A 19,007-nucleotide genomic window follows, 5' to 3' on the forward strand; every position below is an offset into this window, starting at 1 on the left:
AAAATGTTATATGATATATGTACTGTTGTATCTTTAGTTTTATGTGTAATGTAAGTGCCTTAATGTGTTTGGACCCCAGGAAGAGTATCTGCCTTGGCAGCAGCTAATGGGGATCCCTAACAAATACAAATAAACAATACCCCATAATCTCAAAGTGGAATTGTGTTGTTAGATTTAATGAATTCAAAATTTTCAAAAGTTGACATGTCAAGTATTCAACCCATTTGTTACGGCAAGCCTAAATACGTTTGGGAGTACAAATGTGCTCAACAAGTCACATAATGTCGCATAATAAAATCCTGGAGGAAATCCTGGTTCAGTCTACTGTCCAACAGACACCGGGAGCGTAATTCCCCTTGCAGAAGGACAGTAACTTAAAACACAAGGCCAAATGTACACTGGAGTTGCTTACCAAGACGACATTGAATGTTCCCGAGTGGCCTCGTTACAGCTTTGACTTAAATTGGCTTGGAAATCTATGGCAAGCCTTGAAAATGGCCGTCAAGCTATGATCAACAACCAACTAAATCAGTAACAGAGTTTAATGGGTGTGACGGGAGAAAACTGAGGATGGATCAACAACATTGTAGTTAATCCAAAATATGAACCTAATTGACAGAGTGAAAAGAAGGAAGCCTGTACAAAACACAAAAATCACTGCCAATGGTGATTCTTACATGCATTGACTCAGAGGTGTGAATACTTATGTCAATGAGATAGGCCTGTTTCCCAGTCTGCCTTGTAGAGATTGTCAATGAGATAGGCCTGTTTCCCAGTCTGCCTTGTAGAGATTGTCAATGAGATAGGCCTGTTTCCCAGTCTGCCTTGTAGAGATTGTCAATGAGATAGGCCTGTTTCCCAGTCTGCCTTGTAGAGATTGTCAATGAGATAGGCCTGTTTCCCAGTCTGCCTTGTAGAGATTGTAGAGACACACACCGGTCAAGTGTGTGTAACTAGCTACCTAGTTTAAATATCGACAGTACTGCCACAGCAACATAACATTTGATTGATACTTGATAACACTTGATTTCGCCCACATCATTGTCAATATACAGTCTGGTTGGCTGATACACTCAGACTGCATCGACGATCCTTCCGACCCAACTCAATCCCATCTTCAGTCGGGTTGCACATGTGTGTCAGGGCAGGAACAGCACAGGTTTTCTACACTCTACACTGTAAAACAATATATATAATCCTGTTGTTTTTACGGTAACTTACTGGCAGCCAGTTACCTGAAAGTTACTGTAGAAGAAAGTGCAGTATGTTACCGTAAATTTCCAAAGAAACGTTGATTTAACAGTACATTACGATAACATACTGTACCTGTATCTATACAAGCCTCTAGTCAGCCAGCCATATATAGTGAGTAAGAAGATTATAAATATTATATTTTGAAGTAATTATTTGATACGAGCATTGAAGATAAGTCGGGCTAATGAGCAGATTTACATTAATCATCAACATCAATGATAAGCTGATAGCCCACCCTCTTTCCTCGATGACAAATCATGTGTTTAGGAGGCGCTGTGACTTGCTTGCTCATTTGTGAAGATGAGTGAGTGTGTTGTTGCAGAAATAAATAGGCCTATGCTGCAGAGGCATTTGGTACGTTATGAATTTTGTGATATTAATTATGAAAGTCAAAAAATGTGTTTTCATTTTGAGCACCTGCCCCCTGAAAGGTCTGTGCACATTCCTGATGACAACACACAATACACATGTGTTTCTAGTACACTGAGGAGTAATGCTGGTGTTCAACTGGTGCTGTGTGACCTTCATACCGCTACTACCAAGCTAAATGAAAACACTAGCAACCCACTGGGCACCGCACGTCATGACGTTGGTCATTTTTGTTTGATCAATGAAATTTCAATCTTTATTCACTCACTCAAAAGTTTGTTTGTGTTTTTAGCTGTTTTTTTAGCAGTGGTGTGAAGTACTTAAGTAAAAAGTACTTTGAAGTACTGTAACGGTCATCGTTGCATGAAGAAGGTGTGGACCAAAGCGCAGCGTGGTACGTGTTCATGATTTTAATTTGACTGAACACTAAAACACAAAACAACAACGTGAATAAACAAACACCGAAACAGTCCTGTACGGTGCAGAAAACACTAAACAGAAAATAACAACCCACAAGACACAGGTGGGAAAAGGCTGCCTAAGTATGGTTCTCAATCAGAGACAACGATAGACAGCTGCCTCTGATTGAGAACCACACCCGGCCAAACACACAGTAATAGAAAACATAGAACACAAAAACATAGAATGCCCACCCCAACTCATGTCCCAACCAAAAACCCAAACCAAAATAGAGACATAAAAAGGATCTCTAAGGTCAGGGCGTGACAAGTACTACTAATCTGTACTTTACTTTAGTATTTATATTTTTGACAATTTTTACTTTTACTCCACTCCATTCCTAAAGAAGATAATGTATGTTTTACTCCGTACATTTTACATGACACTTAAAAGTACCCATTACATTTAGAATGCTCAACCAGGACAGAATTAGGGCACCTATCAATATAACACGTTGTCATCCCTACTGCCTCTGATCTGGCGGACTCATGAAACACAAGTACCTAGTTTAAGATAAATATTTTTATTCAGTTTGGAGTGTGCCCCTGTCTGTCCGTAATTAAAAATAATACGAAAATTGTGCCGTCTGGTTTGCTTAATATAAGGAATTTGATGTAAAGCATTTACCTTTACTTTGTACTTTTACTCAAGTATGACGATTGAGTGCTTTTCTACCACTGTACTTAAGTACATTTAAATCAGATACATTTAGACTTTTACTCAAGTAGTATTTTACTGGGTAACTTTCACTTTTACTTGAGTCATTTTCTGTTAAGGTATCTTCACTTTTACTCAAGTATGACTTTTCAGTACTTTTTCCACCACTGGTTTTACGCATAGTGATAGCACATTGGGAATTCGACAAATTCCAATGGAAGAACTTCTAAATGGGTTATCATTGCACGTTCAACCATATACAGTACCTTCAGAAAGTATTCTCTACTTTTTCCAGATTTGGTTTCGTTAAAAAGGGGGATTAAAATGGACGGAATTGTCATTTTTTGACAACGATCTACACAAAGCACTCTAATGTCAAAGTGAAAGAAAAATAACATTTGCAAAACACTAATATATTATGATTAGATTAGTATTCAACCCGCTGAGTCAATACATGTTAGAATCACGTATGGCAGTGATTACAGCTGTGAATCTTTCAGGGTAAGTCTCTAAGAGCTTTGCACACCTGGAGTGTGCAACATTTGCCCATTTTTCTTTAAAACGTTCTTCAAAGCTCTGTGAAATTAGTTGTTGATCATTTCTAGACAACCATTTTCAAGTCGTGCTATAGATTTTCAAGCAGATTACAATTAAAACTGTAATGTGGCTACTAAGGAACAGTCACTGTGTTCTTGGTAAGCAATTCCAGTGTAGATTTGACCTTGTTTTAGGTTGTTGTCCTGCTGAAAGGTGAATTCATCTCCCAGTTTCTGGTGGAAAGCAGACTGAACAAAGTTTTCCTCTAGGATTTTGCCTGTGCTTAGCTCCATTCCGTTTCTTTTTTATCATGAAAAACTTGAAAAATGATTACAAGCATACCCATAACATTATGCAGCCATCACTATGCTTGAAAATATGGAGAGTGGTACTCAGTAATGTGTTGTATTGGATTTGTCCCAAACATAACACTTTTTATTCAGGACAAAAAGTGAATTGCTTTTCCACATTCTTTACAGCATTACTTTAGTGCCTTGTACATCACTGGGGCTGAACTCCCTGCCATCCAGGACCTTTATATCAGGTCGTGTCCAAGGAAGGCCCGAAAAATTGCCAAAGAGTCCAGACGCACAAGCCTGTTACCATCTGGAAAATGGTACCGGAGTATCAGCTCTCGGACCAACAGGCTCCGAGACAGCTTATTTTTATTTTTTTATATACCCCTTTTTCTCCCCAATTTCGTGTTATTCAATTGGTAGTTACAGTTTTGTCCCATCACTGCAACTCCCGTACGGACTCAGGAGAGGCAAAGGTTGAGAGCCGTGCGTCCTCCAAAACACGACCCAGCCAAGCCGCACTGCTTTTTGACAACAATGCCCACTTAACCCAGAAACCAGCCGCACCAATGTGTCGGAGGATTCACCGTACACATGGCGACCGTGTCATTGTGCAGGCACCCAGCCCGCCACAAGAGTCGAAGAACGCGATGGGACAAGGACATCCTGGCCGGCCAAACCCTCCCCTAACCCGGACGACACTGGGCCATCTGTCACCGCCCCATGGGCCTCCTGGTCTCGGCCGGCTGCGACAGAGCCTGGACTCAAATCAGGTTCTCTAGTGGCACAGATAGCACTGCAATGTAGTGCCTTAGGCCACTGCACCACTCTGCAGGCCCCTCTGAGACAGCTTCTACCCCCAAGCCATAAGACCGCTAAGTAGCCAGACTGCTAAATAGTACGAATCATCTTTGAAAGACAGGGTCCTGAAAAAGGGCTGTTTCTTTTTTTGCTGAGTAAAAAAAAAAATGATTGTGTCAACAAATCTTTTCTGTCAAACCAAAAATGAGAGCTCAGAAAATCTTGAACTGGTCATTTCACTATTTGCCCAGTCGCCGAGTTTTGCTGAACTTGAAGATTAAATTTGACATAAACCTAAAGCTTGAAACCCTGGGCCTATTTGTATGGTCTATTTTTAGTTGAACCCTGGTTTGAATTGAAACAATAGCTGTTGATGACTTCACAAATGCTATATAGGCCTGAACAGTATAATTGATGATATATGACTCATAGAATGTTTACATTTTTTTGCTCTGTTAAACCCACCCTTTGGAATGACTTCGATAGCAACAGTGAATCTATTTAGTTATTAATAGATCGCTCAATAATCATTCTCACGATAGTAAGTTGGTAGTAGTTAGTGATAACTCTGGATGGGAGACCAAATGGATAGCAGTAGAATGATCAGCTCTCTGGGAGGTTGCTGTCTGATGGTGGATATAACGTTGAAGATCTGACGTTGTTTCAAAGGTATAAATTCAACATATTTTATATAAGGTGTGTCTATGTTGAAAATTGGTTACATTGATGACATAATTCTGTGGTTGTAATTTGACCCTCAAACAATCATTTTGTGTTTATTTTTTGAATGCCTTTTTGCAAATCCAATGCATTTTCCACATAGATTCTACGTCACAACACATTGAGAAATGATGTGGAAACAACGTTGATTCATCCAGTTCTTGCCCAGTGGGAACTCAGTTAATTCAACGTTTAGTTTTGAGTGGAAGCTAGTTGCTTAAACCCTGACTATCCAATTACAATCGGTCTCCAGTAACAGGCTCTTACCTACGGCTCTAAGCGAAGTGAAACTGCACTGATAATGATAGGCTTTGTGAAAGGAGTATAGAAGAGCTGAACAATCAGTGCTTTAGCAGAGCGCCTACAGTCGTGAACACGGACGCTTCGGGAAAGAATCAGAACACTTTATTGCTGCCATGGTAACAGAAGAACAGAGAGGGAAAGTGACATTTGTTTTTCGCAGCAACTGGGAGTGTGCTCCATGACAACGATGTCGGTGTGTTTGACTGAAATGAATTAAGTTTGTGAGAGAGAGGTGAACGGTTTGTGCGTATCCCTACACAAGCCATTGAGTCTATCTCAACAAAGGCACTCTTGTACTACGGGAGAGAAAAGAGCCTTTGTGTGTGTGTGTGTGTGTGTGTGTGTGTGTGTGTGTGTGTGTGTGTGTGTGTGTGTGTGTGTGTGTGTGTGTGTGTGTGTGTGTGTGTGTGTGTGTGTGTGTGTGTGTGTGTGTGTGTGTGTGTGTGTGTGTGCGTGTGTACGCGTGTGTGTTCTTTGTGAATGTGTGTGTGTGTGTGTGTGTGTGTGTGTGTGTGTGTGTGTGTGTGTGTGTGTGTGTGTGTGTGTGTGTGTGTGTGTGTGTGTGTGTGTGTGTGTGTGTGTGTGTGTGTGTGTGTGTGTGTGTGTGTACGCGCGTGTATTCTCTGTGAATGTGTGTGTAAGCCATACTGATATATTGTACTCTGCCATATCTGATTGTTATCGACAAAATGTAGGCACTAAAGGGACTGTCCTTGAAGCCCTGGTACAGGGGAAAACGAACCAATGAGCCTTAGTTTGTGTCAGGGGGAATACAGTACAGAACCAGTAACATCACAGGGACAAATTCCCAACGTCAGTTTGATTAAGTGGAGAACAGGTAGACTAAATCTAGGTCATCTCTCTGCAAACTCTCTCTCTCTCTCACACACACACACACACACACACACACACACACACACACACACACACACACACACACACACACACACACACACACACACACACACACACACACACACACACACACACACACACACACACACACACACACACACAGAGAGTAAGGCTGGGTTCGAAGGTCCCTCCAAGGGGATTACATCATCACAGGATGCCCACGTTCTGGGTGATGTCATGAGGAACAGCTGTAGGAGGGGTAGAAAGTAAAGTTTGCATGGTGGCAGGAGGAGGGACTGCAGGAACCAGATAGTCCCCTCTGGCAACGTGTTCCTCTGTTGATAACCCTACCACCACCACATGCAGGCACACACAAAAACACACACTTATTCTCAACTCCCTACAACAGGAGTTTCCTAAAGGACAAACACTGTGCCGACAAACAATCAAAAGCAAAGGGTGGCCGTCTTATTACCTCTAACCAGATCATTGGCCGTCCTATTACCTCTAACCAGATCATTGGCCATCCTATTACCTCAAACCAGATCATTGGCCATCCTATTATCTCTAACCAGATCATTGGCCGTCCTATTACCTCTAACCAGATTATTGGCCGCCCTATTACCTCTAATCAGATCATTGGCCGTCCTATTACCTCTAACCAGATCATTGGCCGCCCTATTACCTCTAACCAGATCATTGGCCGTCCTATTACCTCTAACCAGATCATTGGCCGTCCTATTACCTCAAACCTGATCATTGGCCATCCTATTACCTCTAACCAGATCATTGGCCGCCCTATTACCTCTAACCAGATCATTGGCCGCCCTATTACCTCTAACCAGATCATTGGCCGCCCTATTACCTCTAACCGGATCATTGGCCGCCCTATTACCTCTAACCAGATCATTGGCTGTCATTGGATAAAAGCGTCTGCTAAATGGCAAATTAATTAATTAATTAAATTAATTAAAATTAATTAAAAATTATTTATCGATGACTGAATAAGTTGGGCCTTTCCCTCTCATTAAACGACCATGTAGACATCTCTTCAATGGGTCAATGTTGGCCTTTATATTGATCGTTTATTGAAGGGCTACAATTATTATTAAAGTACCATTTTGTTTTATGAATATGGAGCATGTAAATGATGTTTTGGAGTCCCCCATAGTACTTGGCACTTGGCGGGCACAAGCAGTGGCACTAGTCTAAGTGTACTAATAATAATAATTTGGTGGGTGCTCTTTCACACATGTACATATGTATATTAATACACATGAGTGAATTGGAAATGTGTATTTTGCGTTTCCCAACTTTCCCTGAGAAAACCCCCGGTCTGCCTTGTCGACTTGGAGATTCAACTTGCAACCTTCCGGTTACTGGCCCAATGCGCTAACTATGTGCTGAACCCCTGTCCGGCCTAATCTCCCATCAATTAGGCTGCCGTCTGACGATATTGCCACACCCTCTCAAATGATTCATACTGGAAAATATACTTGTTGGTTGTTTGGGATGGAGTTCAGGAAATAGTGAATGGGAAAGGGATGGAAGTGGGAAATGAGCGGGGAGATCGTGCCGATGGGGTTAGTGTTCAGTACTAACCCCATCGGCAGGTAGCCTAGTTGTTAAGAGTGTTGGGCCAGTAACCGAAAAAGGTCGCTGGTTTGAATCCCTGAGTCGACTAGCTGAAAAATCTGTCTGTGTGCTTGAGCAAGGCACTTAAACCTAATTGCTCCTGTAAGTCGCTCTGTATAAGTGTCTGCAATATATATACAGTATATATATATATATATATATATATATATATATATATATATATAGTACCAGTCAAAAGTTTATACACCTACTCATTCAAGGGTTTTTCTTTATTTTTGCTATTTTCTACATTGTAGAATAATAGTGAAGACATCAAAACTATGAAATAACACATGGAATCATGTAGTAACCAAAAAGTAGCCACCCTTTGCCTTGATGACAGCTTTGCACACTCATGGCATCCAAACTTCTTCCATTTAAGAATGATGGAGGCCACTGTCTTCTTGGGGACCTTCAAGGCTGCAGACATTTTGCCCGGTTCCTCCTGAAATCCTCAATCAGCTCCTTTGTTTTGCTGACGTTGAGGGAGAGGTTGTTTTACCTGGCACAACGCCGTCAGAGTGCATACCTCTGCTCTGTAGGCCCCATCTCGTCATTGTTGGTAATCCGGCCTACTACTGCCGTGTCGTCAGCGAACTTGATGATGGAGTTAGGACTGTGCGAGGCCATGCAGTTGTGTGAAAACAGGGTGTACAGGAGGGGACTGAAGGTGCACTTATGTGGGCACCCCGTGTTGAGGTTCCGTGTGGTCACCGGTGCAATGCTCTAACCGCAAGGCCACCACTTGATAATATTAATGAGTAGGGACTCTTACTCATGTCAACTAAAAGTAACAAATAATGGCACCAATTACTCTGTCCAAAGTCAAGACAGAACTTCATTTATTGAGAAGACAGAGATCCGAATTTGCCATCCATCGAGTTAGACTCAATCGTTACTTCCATGGTAATCGTCCCAATCGTTTACTGGCCGACAAGCTACACAGTAGTGATCAATTTAGCCGATATAGCGACTATTGAATCTGAAACGGGGGGGAATTATTATCCGAACCCAAATAAATCAATAAAAGATTCTCCCAGTTCTATAAACAACTGTACACATCTGATTGTAAATCCACACCAAGCCAGACTAAGAAGTCCTTTCTAAAATAGTTAAGATCTCATCTTCTCTCAACAGAGGAAGCCACCTCACTGGGTGCCCAAATCCCCCTCAATGAACTCAAAAGGGCATTGGATAGCATGAATAAAGGCACATATCACCTGGATGGGATTCCTCCTAAAGTCTATTTGAAAAATGTTGAATCAATTAGTTCCACTATTGCTCGAAATGATTAACACGGCCGTTCACAAAGTATCATTTGGGAGAGATGTGAATATAGCACAAATGTTGCACTTATTAAAAAAAGGTAAGGATGCCATCCAGTCTTCTCACTAACTCCCCCTATCCTTTACAAGCACAGATATTGCATGTGAAACTGTTTTCCAAAATGTTGTCATCCCGTCTCGAGACATACCCAAATTGGTCCACACGGACCAAAAAAAAACACTTCTCCTCGTATAACCTCTGTCGACTATTAAATATCTTAAATGCTTAATCAACCGGTTGTATTATCTCTCTCGATGCAGAAAAAGCTTTTAATAGACTAGAATGGTCATATCTCTGCCAGAAGCATAACGCTCAGATCCTTTCAATCCGACCTCAGTCGATGGAATAACATCCCAGTTGCTTGAAAGGTGCAATATGCACTATACCCTACGAGGTGCGGAACCTGCTGGTTTCCTGTTCTACCTAATTATTAATTGCACCCACCAGGTCTAAATCAGTCCCTGATTAGATCAACAATGAAAAAATGCAGGGAAACTGGCTTCGAGGTCCAGAGTTGAGTTTGACGGGTGTTCAGAGTCATTGTACCATCTAAACCGCTGTGAAATATGTTTTCCATAACCAAAAATAGGATATTTTCAACTGTTTAAAGCTGGTGTACAAAACCGAAAGTAAAAGACGCACAAAGAAAACTTAAGAATGCGAAGCATAGAAATAGCATCCATAGAACGTATCTACTGCTTCTTAGACTTGCTTTCAATGAGAATGACAAATCTATAACTAACATTTCTCTGTGAATTTGGTCGGGTCGCCCAAAAAGTTTCATATTGCAGCTTTAACTGGCAGAATATCTATTGTCAAAGTGAATATGTTGCCACGACGGAATTTCTGTAGTTCAATGCTTCCCATGGCTCCCCCTTCTGGCTATTGGGGGTTGGATGAAGACATGTTGGCTGGGTGAGGTTGGAGGAATGGGATGCGAGGTTGGGTTCGAAACGTTTGTATATATATTGAATTTATTATCTCTTCAACTTTATAATGTGATCAAAATGATCAATACTGTAGTTATGTACCTTTTGTAATGTCTTCTTCTTTTTGTCTTCTTCCTCCTCTTATGAGGGGCAGCCCACAGGTACAATGTGTGAAATAATGAATTGAAAATATATTAACAGCGTATTACTTTATATTAGTTTAAACATAGTACCTGTGAGGCCCCAACATTTTATACAAACGTTCCATAATTACCACCACGACTCGACAGTTTTTGTGTTTTATGAAACACACGGTATCTTTCTCGATGTCCTCACGTTGTTCTCACCACAACCTGATGAAACATTCTGGGGAACATTTAAAGAACAGATGAAAGGTGTTCTAGGAAAGGTCTCGCAACATCAGGAGAATGTTTTATACAAACGGTCCATAATTACCCCCACGACTGGACAGTTTTTGTGTTGTGAAAACATTTGCCTCGACCTAATGAATGCTCTGGGAAGATTCACACAACCAATTTTTGGTTTGCTAGGTGGATCCAAAGGTTGTGCATTCAATCCCGGTGGGTGACACTTGTTTTTAATCGTGATGGGATTAGATCCATCCGCCACCCCCGTCCACAACACCCTAGCCTACTTGATGGTAGTGCTCACTGTTGCCCCTAGTGTCCAATTTGAAGGCATTTTGCAACATCTTCAGGATATTTTATCTTTATTTAACTAGGCAAGTCAGTTAAGAACAAATTCTTATTTTCAATGACAGCCTGGGAACAGTGGGTTAACTGCCTTGTTCAGGGGTAGAATAACAGATTTGTACCTTGTCAGCTCAGGAATTCGATGTTCCAACCTTCCAGTTACTAGTCCAACACTCTAACCACTAAGCTACCTGCCACCCCTCGGTTGGGGTCGATACATGGACAGATGTCCAATTTGTGAATCAATCTTGAGCGATCTGGCTGGTTTACACTTAAAAGATCTGATCAAAATCAGTTCACTTTGCATCTTTTAATCGTCTACACCTGTCTAAAAAATGTTGGCACAATCAGAATATGGACAAGATCATGACAAAGGAAGAATGTTAGAACCAAGTATAAACGGGGCTCTTGTGAGTGCAACTCTTTGATGCCAAATTGCTTTTAAAGCAATGACTGATCCCCATGCTGTTACCACAGCAATATTACCAGAGCTGAATCTCATCAAATCAGCCTGTGATGAATAACAGGAAATATGAAAATGTTCCGTTTTTAATTTGGACAGATAGGGGGAGCTGGGACATTGCCAACCTAATATAGAGAGATGAAGACCTCACTGTATCTTTTTCCCAACAGTGAGTGATCACTGCTTACTCAGAAAGCGATAGTCCTTCAAGGGAAAAATTATAATATTAGAGATGTATGCTTCAACTGTTGATTACTTTTTTGGACTAAGTACTGAGTCTGTGTGTATTTGTGTTCCCTCATCCAGGCCAGAGTCGAGCATATCCAAATTCACTCACCGGCTGTCCCTGAAAGAGCGGCAGACCAAACCTGAGAAGACTACACTGGATAGACCTCCGTCCTACAGGAGGCGCTCTCTCAGTCTGGACTGGTAAGGGTCATAGTGTTACGATACACCGAACGTGGCTTGTGTTGGAATCATTTGTTACTGTATACCAATCTCTTTGAGAAAAATGTGGAATTTCAGTTTACTTCCTGAATTGACTTGATTTAATTGGAACTGACCCAACCTTGCTGCACACCAAACATGGCTTGTGTTGGAATACTTATTTTCACCTTTGTCCTTGCCTCCGTGACTCCATTACCTTTAATAGGGTCATTCCGCGAAAAGAGTACCTTTTGCATCCCTTTGACATTTTAAGTAGAACTTGTGCACCAATATTGCATTTTAAAAGCCTGTTATATGAAATGAAGTGCCATTTTAATATAGACCACGTACAATGAAATACGTCTGATGTTTAACATAAAGACTTGCTAAGACGTGCCTTCTTGGAAGATTTTGACCCACTTCACCCCAACATTTCTCCAGGTTCTCACCATCATTGTAAGTCCCTAGTTATTTTGTTGCTTTGACAAACTCATTTCTGAAGATTATTGCTTTCATGTAATGAGTGATTCCTTTACGTCTGTCCCTCATTTCAAGGTCAACTCTTGTTACGTGACCTGAACTTTCATTTTAATAGGGCAAAAAAAAACAATGACTGTTTTTATTGAAAGGAAACATTGAACATCCACTCGTCAAGTCATAGTTGTAAAGTCAGGTGAGCTAATTCTACTCTTTCTGTACATTTTCTGGTGTTTTGTGGTGGGAAACTGAGCGGGTCGAGCATAAAACGTCAACCCTGTTACCCATAGATAGACAGTTTAGAAATGTTTTGAGAATTTCAATTTCTCAGTGAAGCTTGCATTCAATTGCCCCTCCCTGTTGCACACAACAAGCTTTCATTCCCCCTGCCGCAAGGGGATTTATGACTGATTTAAGAAGAAATCTTCAACCCTGTTACATTCAACTCTGGTACTTTATTTGGCACTTAAAGGGAAACTCCTCTGAAAAACTCCACTGAAAAACTATCTTTGGTCTTTTTCTAATTAGTCCACCGTTGATACAGTCCGTTAATGTTTTGCATGTCAGCAGTAAGGTTTTCAAGATATTTCACTACAAGAAGCAAAGTGTCACTTGCCACGTCATCATGAGGACCCCCACAAATGTATTAAGTTGAACATGTGCTCTTTATGACAGAATGTTAAAATGTTGTTGTTATTCTTGTTTTTTTTATACTAAGTTGCACTAGCCTAAAGGTACTTAATTGGTGGACTGACCCAAAGGTAAAGAAACTGTAGGTGTCTACTATGGTGTTCTCAAAAATCAAGTCCTCAGATCAGTGGGCATGAAAGAAAGGAGATTATGGAAGGAACTTATTGGAGTATCGATCTAACCTGCCTTAGTTCCATCAATACTATTGCGACGAGTCACATGCGCAGACTGCGAGAGGTAGGTGATAAAACAGCAGAGAATTTGAATGGTGAAATGCAAACTGGTGGCAGCTTTGGGATCCATTGCGGGATTCCTCAGATCTCAGTGGGAATGATTGGAGTCACTGGGGTGACACAGAGGGATATAGAGCTGTGTTGGGAGTAGTTTGGGTGGGTTTGGCTGGGGTGGGTGGTTGTAAGGGTGGGGTCCTTTTCTGCCTCTGCGTCTGGGATTCGTTGAGAAGCGCCAGGCCAGTCTGCTCCAGTGGCGCCGCTTCATCTTGCTGTTGTAAAGCTCTGGTCTTCAGGCAGACGATGAAAAGAGTTTGAAACCCTTCCTTTCACGAGGCTGCTTTCTCTTCCTGTCCCACCCCATTGGAATCCTCCCCACTCTCCTTTGGCTTCCACCTCCTGTCTTCTTGTTCATCTGCCCATCTATACGTCTGTCTGTCCATCCATCTATCCTCTCCTCAGATCTTCTGCTATGCACTCTTGGCCCCACTTACTTCCCCCTATTTCACCATTGAATTCACCACTACAACCAGGATCTGACAGGATCAGGCACTTCCTTTAACACTCCAATTCATCTGGTCCAAAAAAAACCTCAAATATCCTGTTTTCCCAAATGTCGCATTGTTGTGCTCGACGTATCAGAGTTGGACTGTATGTACCGGACGAGTGTCTGGTTGATGAGTGACAGGGGTGAGGTTCTGTGAGGTCTACGGTGCGGTCTGCTGTGAGGTCTCATGAGGTCTCACGTGTGGTCTACGACTAGAGGTCTGGATGTGTGGTCTGCGACTACAGGGCTGGTGTTAAGTTTGTGAGCACTGGTGTGCTGTGAGGTCCTTCAACTGTGCCGTGTTCCCTGAAGTAGCGCGTGGTACGCAGGGACCTGGATTGATGTGGTCTGTTCTTAATGAAACACAGTGGGTAGATTGGACACACTCATTTACGAGGAGGGGGTTGACTAGCCTACAGCTGGATTAGAACTTTCTCCGGGAGAGCGACTGCTATAAACCCAGAACGACTGGCCTTTGTGACATCATAAACGCGAGACCCCGAGAGGAGACGTTCAAGGTTACAGATGAGCCATGCTACTGTAGGTGAAACGGGGTCAGTCCGGCTCCGTAGGAATAAAACGTAGCCACTCTGGAATGCACAGTCTTCCTCAGCGGAAACATGTGTGCTGTAGTATCATCTATTGAAAACTTCCTTTAAGCACTTGCATTTTTGCAATTGTTAAAGGCCCAGTGGAGTCAAAAACTACATTTTTCTGTGTTTTATATATATTGTCACACTTTGGGTTTGGAATAATACTGTAAAATTGTGAAAATGATGATAATACCCCTTTAGTGAAATAGCTGTTTGAAAAGACTGCCTGAAATGTCAGTCTGTTTTGTTGGGATGGAGTTTTGGCATGCCTGGTGACATCACCAAGCAGTAAATTAGTTAATAGACCAATAAGAAAGAGTTCTAAACCTCTCTGCCAATAACATAATTGTTCCGTTCCCCACTCAGACCACACCCAGACAGTCCTTGCTAAGAATCTATTTGTGTTTCTTGTTGACCATTATAATTGAAAACTATCACAGTTAGCTACTTCATTGTTACCAGGAAATGATTTTATATTGAGATAAAAAGGACTGAATTGGGCCTTTAACATGTCTGGTACTTTCTGGATTGTAAAGTTTAGACATTTTTTCAAATAATCTCTAATCACAGGATAAAGTACTACTCATCATGTTTTGACCACTGCCATTGTAGTAGACTGAACATGAAATTGAATTAATGACTAGGCTACATAAGGTTTAGTTCTCTAGAGGCTGAAGTATTCTTTTGATCACAGAACAAACCTCCTCAAGTTTGGCCCTCACACTGTAACGTAAGACGACGCTTACATCTAACAGCAGGCTTGGTATCTATATGCAAGCTTTTACCAGTGCCTCACCATAAAACTGTTTCAGGCAATTTCAAAGCTTAATCATCTATTTACAGGACTGTTGCCATTTATTTGTACTTACGTCTCGGACGGAAACAGAAACGCCGCATTTACTACGTCCTGAGCCAAGAAAACAAGCAAAAGGTTGAAATAGGAGCTGTTTTGTAACTGTATCAAAGTGTCGGCGTGCTGGCTGGGTCCTGGGAGAACGCCATAATAAAAGATAATGGTTGTGTTATTGTTATTGGTAATCACAGTAAATGAGCTCTAGGGGGACTCGTAGACGAGGGAGGGAGAAGGGAGAAGGGGGAGGCAGAGGGAGAAAAGGGTTATGGTTATGGCTGGCGATATGAAACAACATATTGAAGTGTTTTATCAGGAAACCATCATCATTAATCATGCTTGAGGGCGGCCCTGACATCCCTGCGGCAGATTCAAAATGAAACGGGTTGCCAGAGGATGGGAGGGGAACGGATTTCAAGATGGGGGTGTTGGGGTTTGGTGGTTCAACAGTTATCTAAGGGCATTTTCAATCTCTTTCCTCAGTATCAGGCCTCCACAGGTCCATCTTGACCCAGAATACTGAAGATTTGTTCCAGGTAGAACCCTTTTTGATTCGAGGTAGAACTGTTTTGGGTTCCATGTAGAGCCTTGTGTGGAAGGGTTCTACATGGATCCAAAAAGGGTTCTACCTGGAACCAAAAAGGGTTCTTCAAAGAGTTATTCTATGGGGACAGCTGAAGAACACTTTTAGGTTCCAAATAGGGAGAGTTTTTTTCTTCTAATAATATAGGTAAGGGAACATTGCATTGGACTTAAATTATGTTCCAGTATACTGTCTCTATTTAAAATAATTATCAGATGTGCATCTTAACCCAGAATATAAAATATTTGTCATATTGTAAGTGAACAATGGATAATGAACGTCCACTTCTATATTTCAAGACACTATCAGACATGCATCTTTGTCCCATTTCCATTGGATGAAACGGACACATCAGAGATCAGACAGCCTCATGAGTCATACCGTATGTCTGGTACTTTATACTTGAGGCTATAAAGGGACACTGGTCTTGCTCCAGTATAGCCTGGTTAATAAGGGGTTATTTCCATATCCTCTCAGGGGGAGAGAGGCTGTTCCAGTGCAGTGCCAAATCCCTGAATACAATAGGAGCTGGAGCCCAGAATCCGATCCAGTATCGCTATTTCCCAGAACATTTCTCTGCAATATGCCCAGAGAGGAAAGTCTATACAGAAGTACTTAAACATTAGAATTTTGAAATGTCCATGACATTCTTATGTGAAGCCAAATCTCATTGCACGTTAATTCTGAACGAGTTCAGTGGACTGAAAAGTGTTTCACATACTCAGACTCTAAGAGGCAGAGGTGATAAAACAACAGAATTGTAATGGTGACAATGTAAATACTGGGATCTGGTGGGATCCGTTGTGAGGACCTTTTGATCTCAGTCGGTGAATATCACTGCTCTCTCCCGGGCCCTGTTGATAGAATGGTCCTTAGTTGATGCATAAAACCGAATCATTGATTCAAAGTAATAATAATAATAATAATACATTTAATATGTATAGAGCTTTGACTACAAATGTATTTTAATTTAAAAAATAATAATAATGTAAACAATCCAAAACACAGAACATTCTAAGCAGACAATCAATCAAAGCTTTATACAGATGTCGTCAGATCCGGTGGACAGGAGAACCGAATGAACATAGGCCCTTGAAAGCTTTTCGGAACAGTCCCAGTTTTTAGCTGTGCTTTAAACGAGGCCAGAGACTCTGCAGCCCTGACAGTGACTGAAAGTGTGTTCTGAAAGCCCTGTCACCCATACTTTTCAGTCTGCTGCAGGGCTCCTGAAGGGAGCCGGACCTGGAGGAGCGAAGGGTGCGTGTGGGGCAGCAGGGTAGAATGAGGTCAGACCGGTACTTGGGTCCAGAGTTGTGGATAGCTTGGTAGGTGTGAACCAGGATTTGACAGTGAATGCGTGAGCATATGGGGAGCCAGTGGAGGTTGGACAGCTCTGGAGTGATGTGCTCCACTAAGGAGGCGTGGTGTGTGTAATGATAAAACAGCACCCAATAAATCATGTTTTTTTTTTTTTGTATAGCTTTGTTCTGAAACAATTAAAGAGTGTGGCACCAACTCAAACGGTGTATTAGGACATGGGGTGGGATGTGTGCCATGCGTTAGGGTCTGACTGATTTCAAAGGCTTTCTTCTCCAGGCTTCTTCTCTGCTCGGTGCCGCTCTGTCTTCTGGGATGCCTCCCTGTTGACAGCTCACTCACATGAAGTCTTTACTTGGATGTCAGAAGTGAAACAGACCCCCTTTTATCCAACCAATATATTTACATACACACACTCACGCAAGCTGTGTTTGAATACTCATATTAACCACAATAACCGTACTATTTGTGATCTAAATTGAGTATGTAGTATGCTTATTGGTCATAGTATGGATATAGTTAGTATGCCAAAAGTTCCAGGATGTTGTACTAAAGGATACAAGCAGTGGACACTATTTACGTGCTTTTAGGGCCCATAATGCAATTCTTCAGAAAATGGGCTTGGTTTCAGAACATGTGCAAATTTGAAGAAAAAGGCTGAAAATATGCAGCCCGAAAGAGGAATACAAATTCATTTCTTTAACTTATTATGACAAATGTTAAGCAATGTAATAAAGTCATTACTTTTAAAATAAGTTACATTACAAGTTATGTTGGCTCACAATTTGTTAGCCACACTATTCTTACCAACCGCATAGCATTACAGTATTTACCAGTATGTTAGCTAGTTACAGTCCTAATGTTAGTTGGCTACTAATACATCGAACTTGCCAGGCAGTATATTAATGAAATGCTATCTAACTAACTTCCCAACGTTTATTAATTTGATTATTCACGTCATTCTTAGCTAAGTGGTGTAGTCGTTGTGGGTTCTCAATGGACATATTTAAGTCTCTTTACTCCGATTTCAGAGTGTACCAGAGCACCGAATAACTGAAGGATTTACGAATGCGCAACACCCGTTGAATATGGCCTGTGTCAGCGAAAAAAAACGCGTAATTAAATCGCTGCCAGCAGCACAGTTACAGCCACTTGGGTGCTTGACTGCAGTTGTGAGGTCAGAACACTCGGTCCAACCCTACTCCTCGGCCAGAGCGTCTAGTGTACGCTCCTCTGAATATCCTGAATGTCCATACATCTGACAACGCTCTGGATTTGCGCACTCTTGGCACTCCAGATTTGAATTTACGAACACACCCGGAATTGTGAGGTGTCTCGTTACGCTAACAAGCTAGCAAAGAGGTTGCATAGCAACAACATTAGCTTCCGGTAGACAGGCTACGCGCTAGTGCGCTCAACTGGAAAGATAGTTTGTTTACAGTATACTAAAATGAACTTATAGTGTGTAGTATATACTCATTAAGTATGTAGTATACAGTATGTTAGTATGGGAACACAGGTACATTTTTGTTCCCCCTGCGAACTCTTTCTCGCTCCCTCTCTCTTTAGACGCATGCGCACACACACATGTACACACAGACCCGCACACAAACACAATTTCTCCATACAGATACATTACGTAAGTGGACACACACACACATTGTGATGGTTAGCATTTAGTTAAGAGGAGGCAAATGCCAAACACTAATTCCTCTGAATTGTGCACAAAGGGGAATAGAAGAGAAGGAAGCTCAAGTCAAAGTCTCTTGGTGGAAAAAATCAGGGCGATGCCCGAGGGGCCCAAGTGTAAAGTGGTTTTGGATGGAGCGCTGGCCCACTCATTTGGTTCGAATTTGTTTTAATATTCCTCTCTTTTTCTTTCTTCTACTCCTCAAAGCTGTCAGTTCAAACGTGAGGGACAAATTAGGGAGTTAGAGAACACAGTAATGACTCGCTTAGATCTCCTTCCACGGGTTC

General features: G+C 41.7%; 1 protein-coding gene across 6 annotated transcripts in view; it reads left to right on the top strand.

The window, feature by feature from the left end:
* LOC124048371 (ankyrin repeat and fibronectin type-III domain-containing protein 1) overlaps positions 1–19,007 on the top strand; it is a 287,118-nt gene that overhangs the window by 228,272 nt on the left and 39,839 nt on the right. For all 6 annotated transcript variants that reach the window (XM_046369086.1, XM_046369087.1, XM_046369082.1 and 3 more), the window contains one exon: positions 11,624–11,746. In XM_046369086.1, the coding sequence (XP_046225042.1) occupies positions 11,624–11,746 (123 nt within the window). The remainder of the gene's footprint in view (positions 1–11,623; positions 11,747–19,007) is intronic.

This window comes from Oncorhynchus gorbuscha, linkage group LG11 (assembly GCF_021184085.1).
Source record: "Oncorhynchus gorbuscha isolate QuinsamMale2020 ecotype Even-year linkage group LG11, OgorEven_v1.0, whole genome shotgun sequence".
Lineage (NCBI taxonomy): Eukaryota > Metazoa > Chordata > Actinopteri > Salmoniformes > Salmonidae > Oncorhynchus > Oncorhynchus gorbuscha.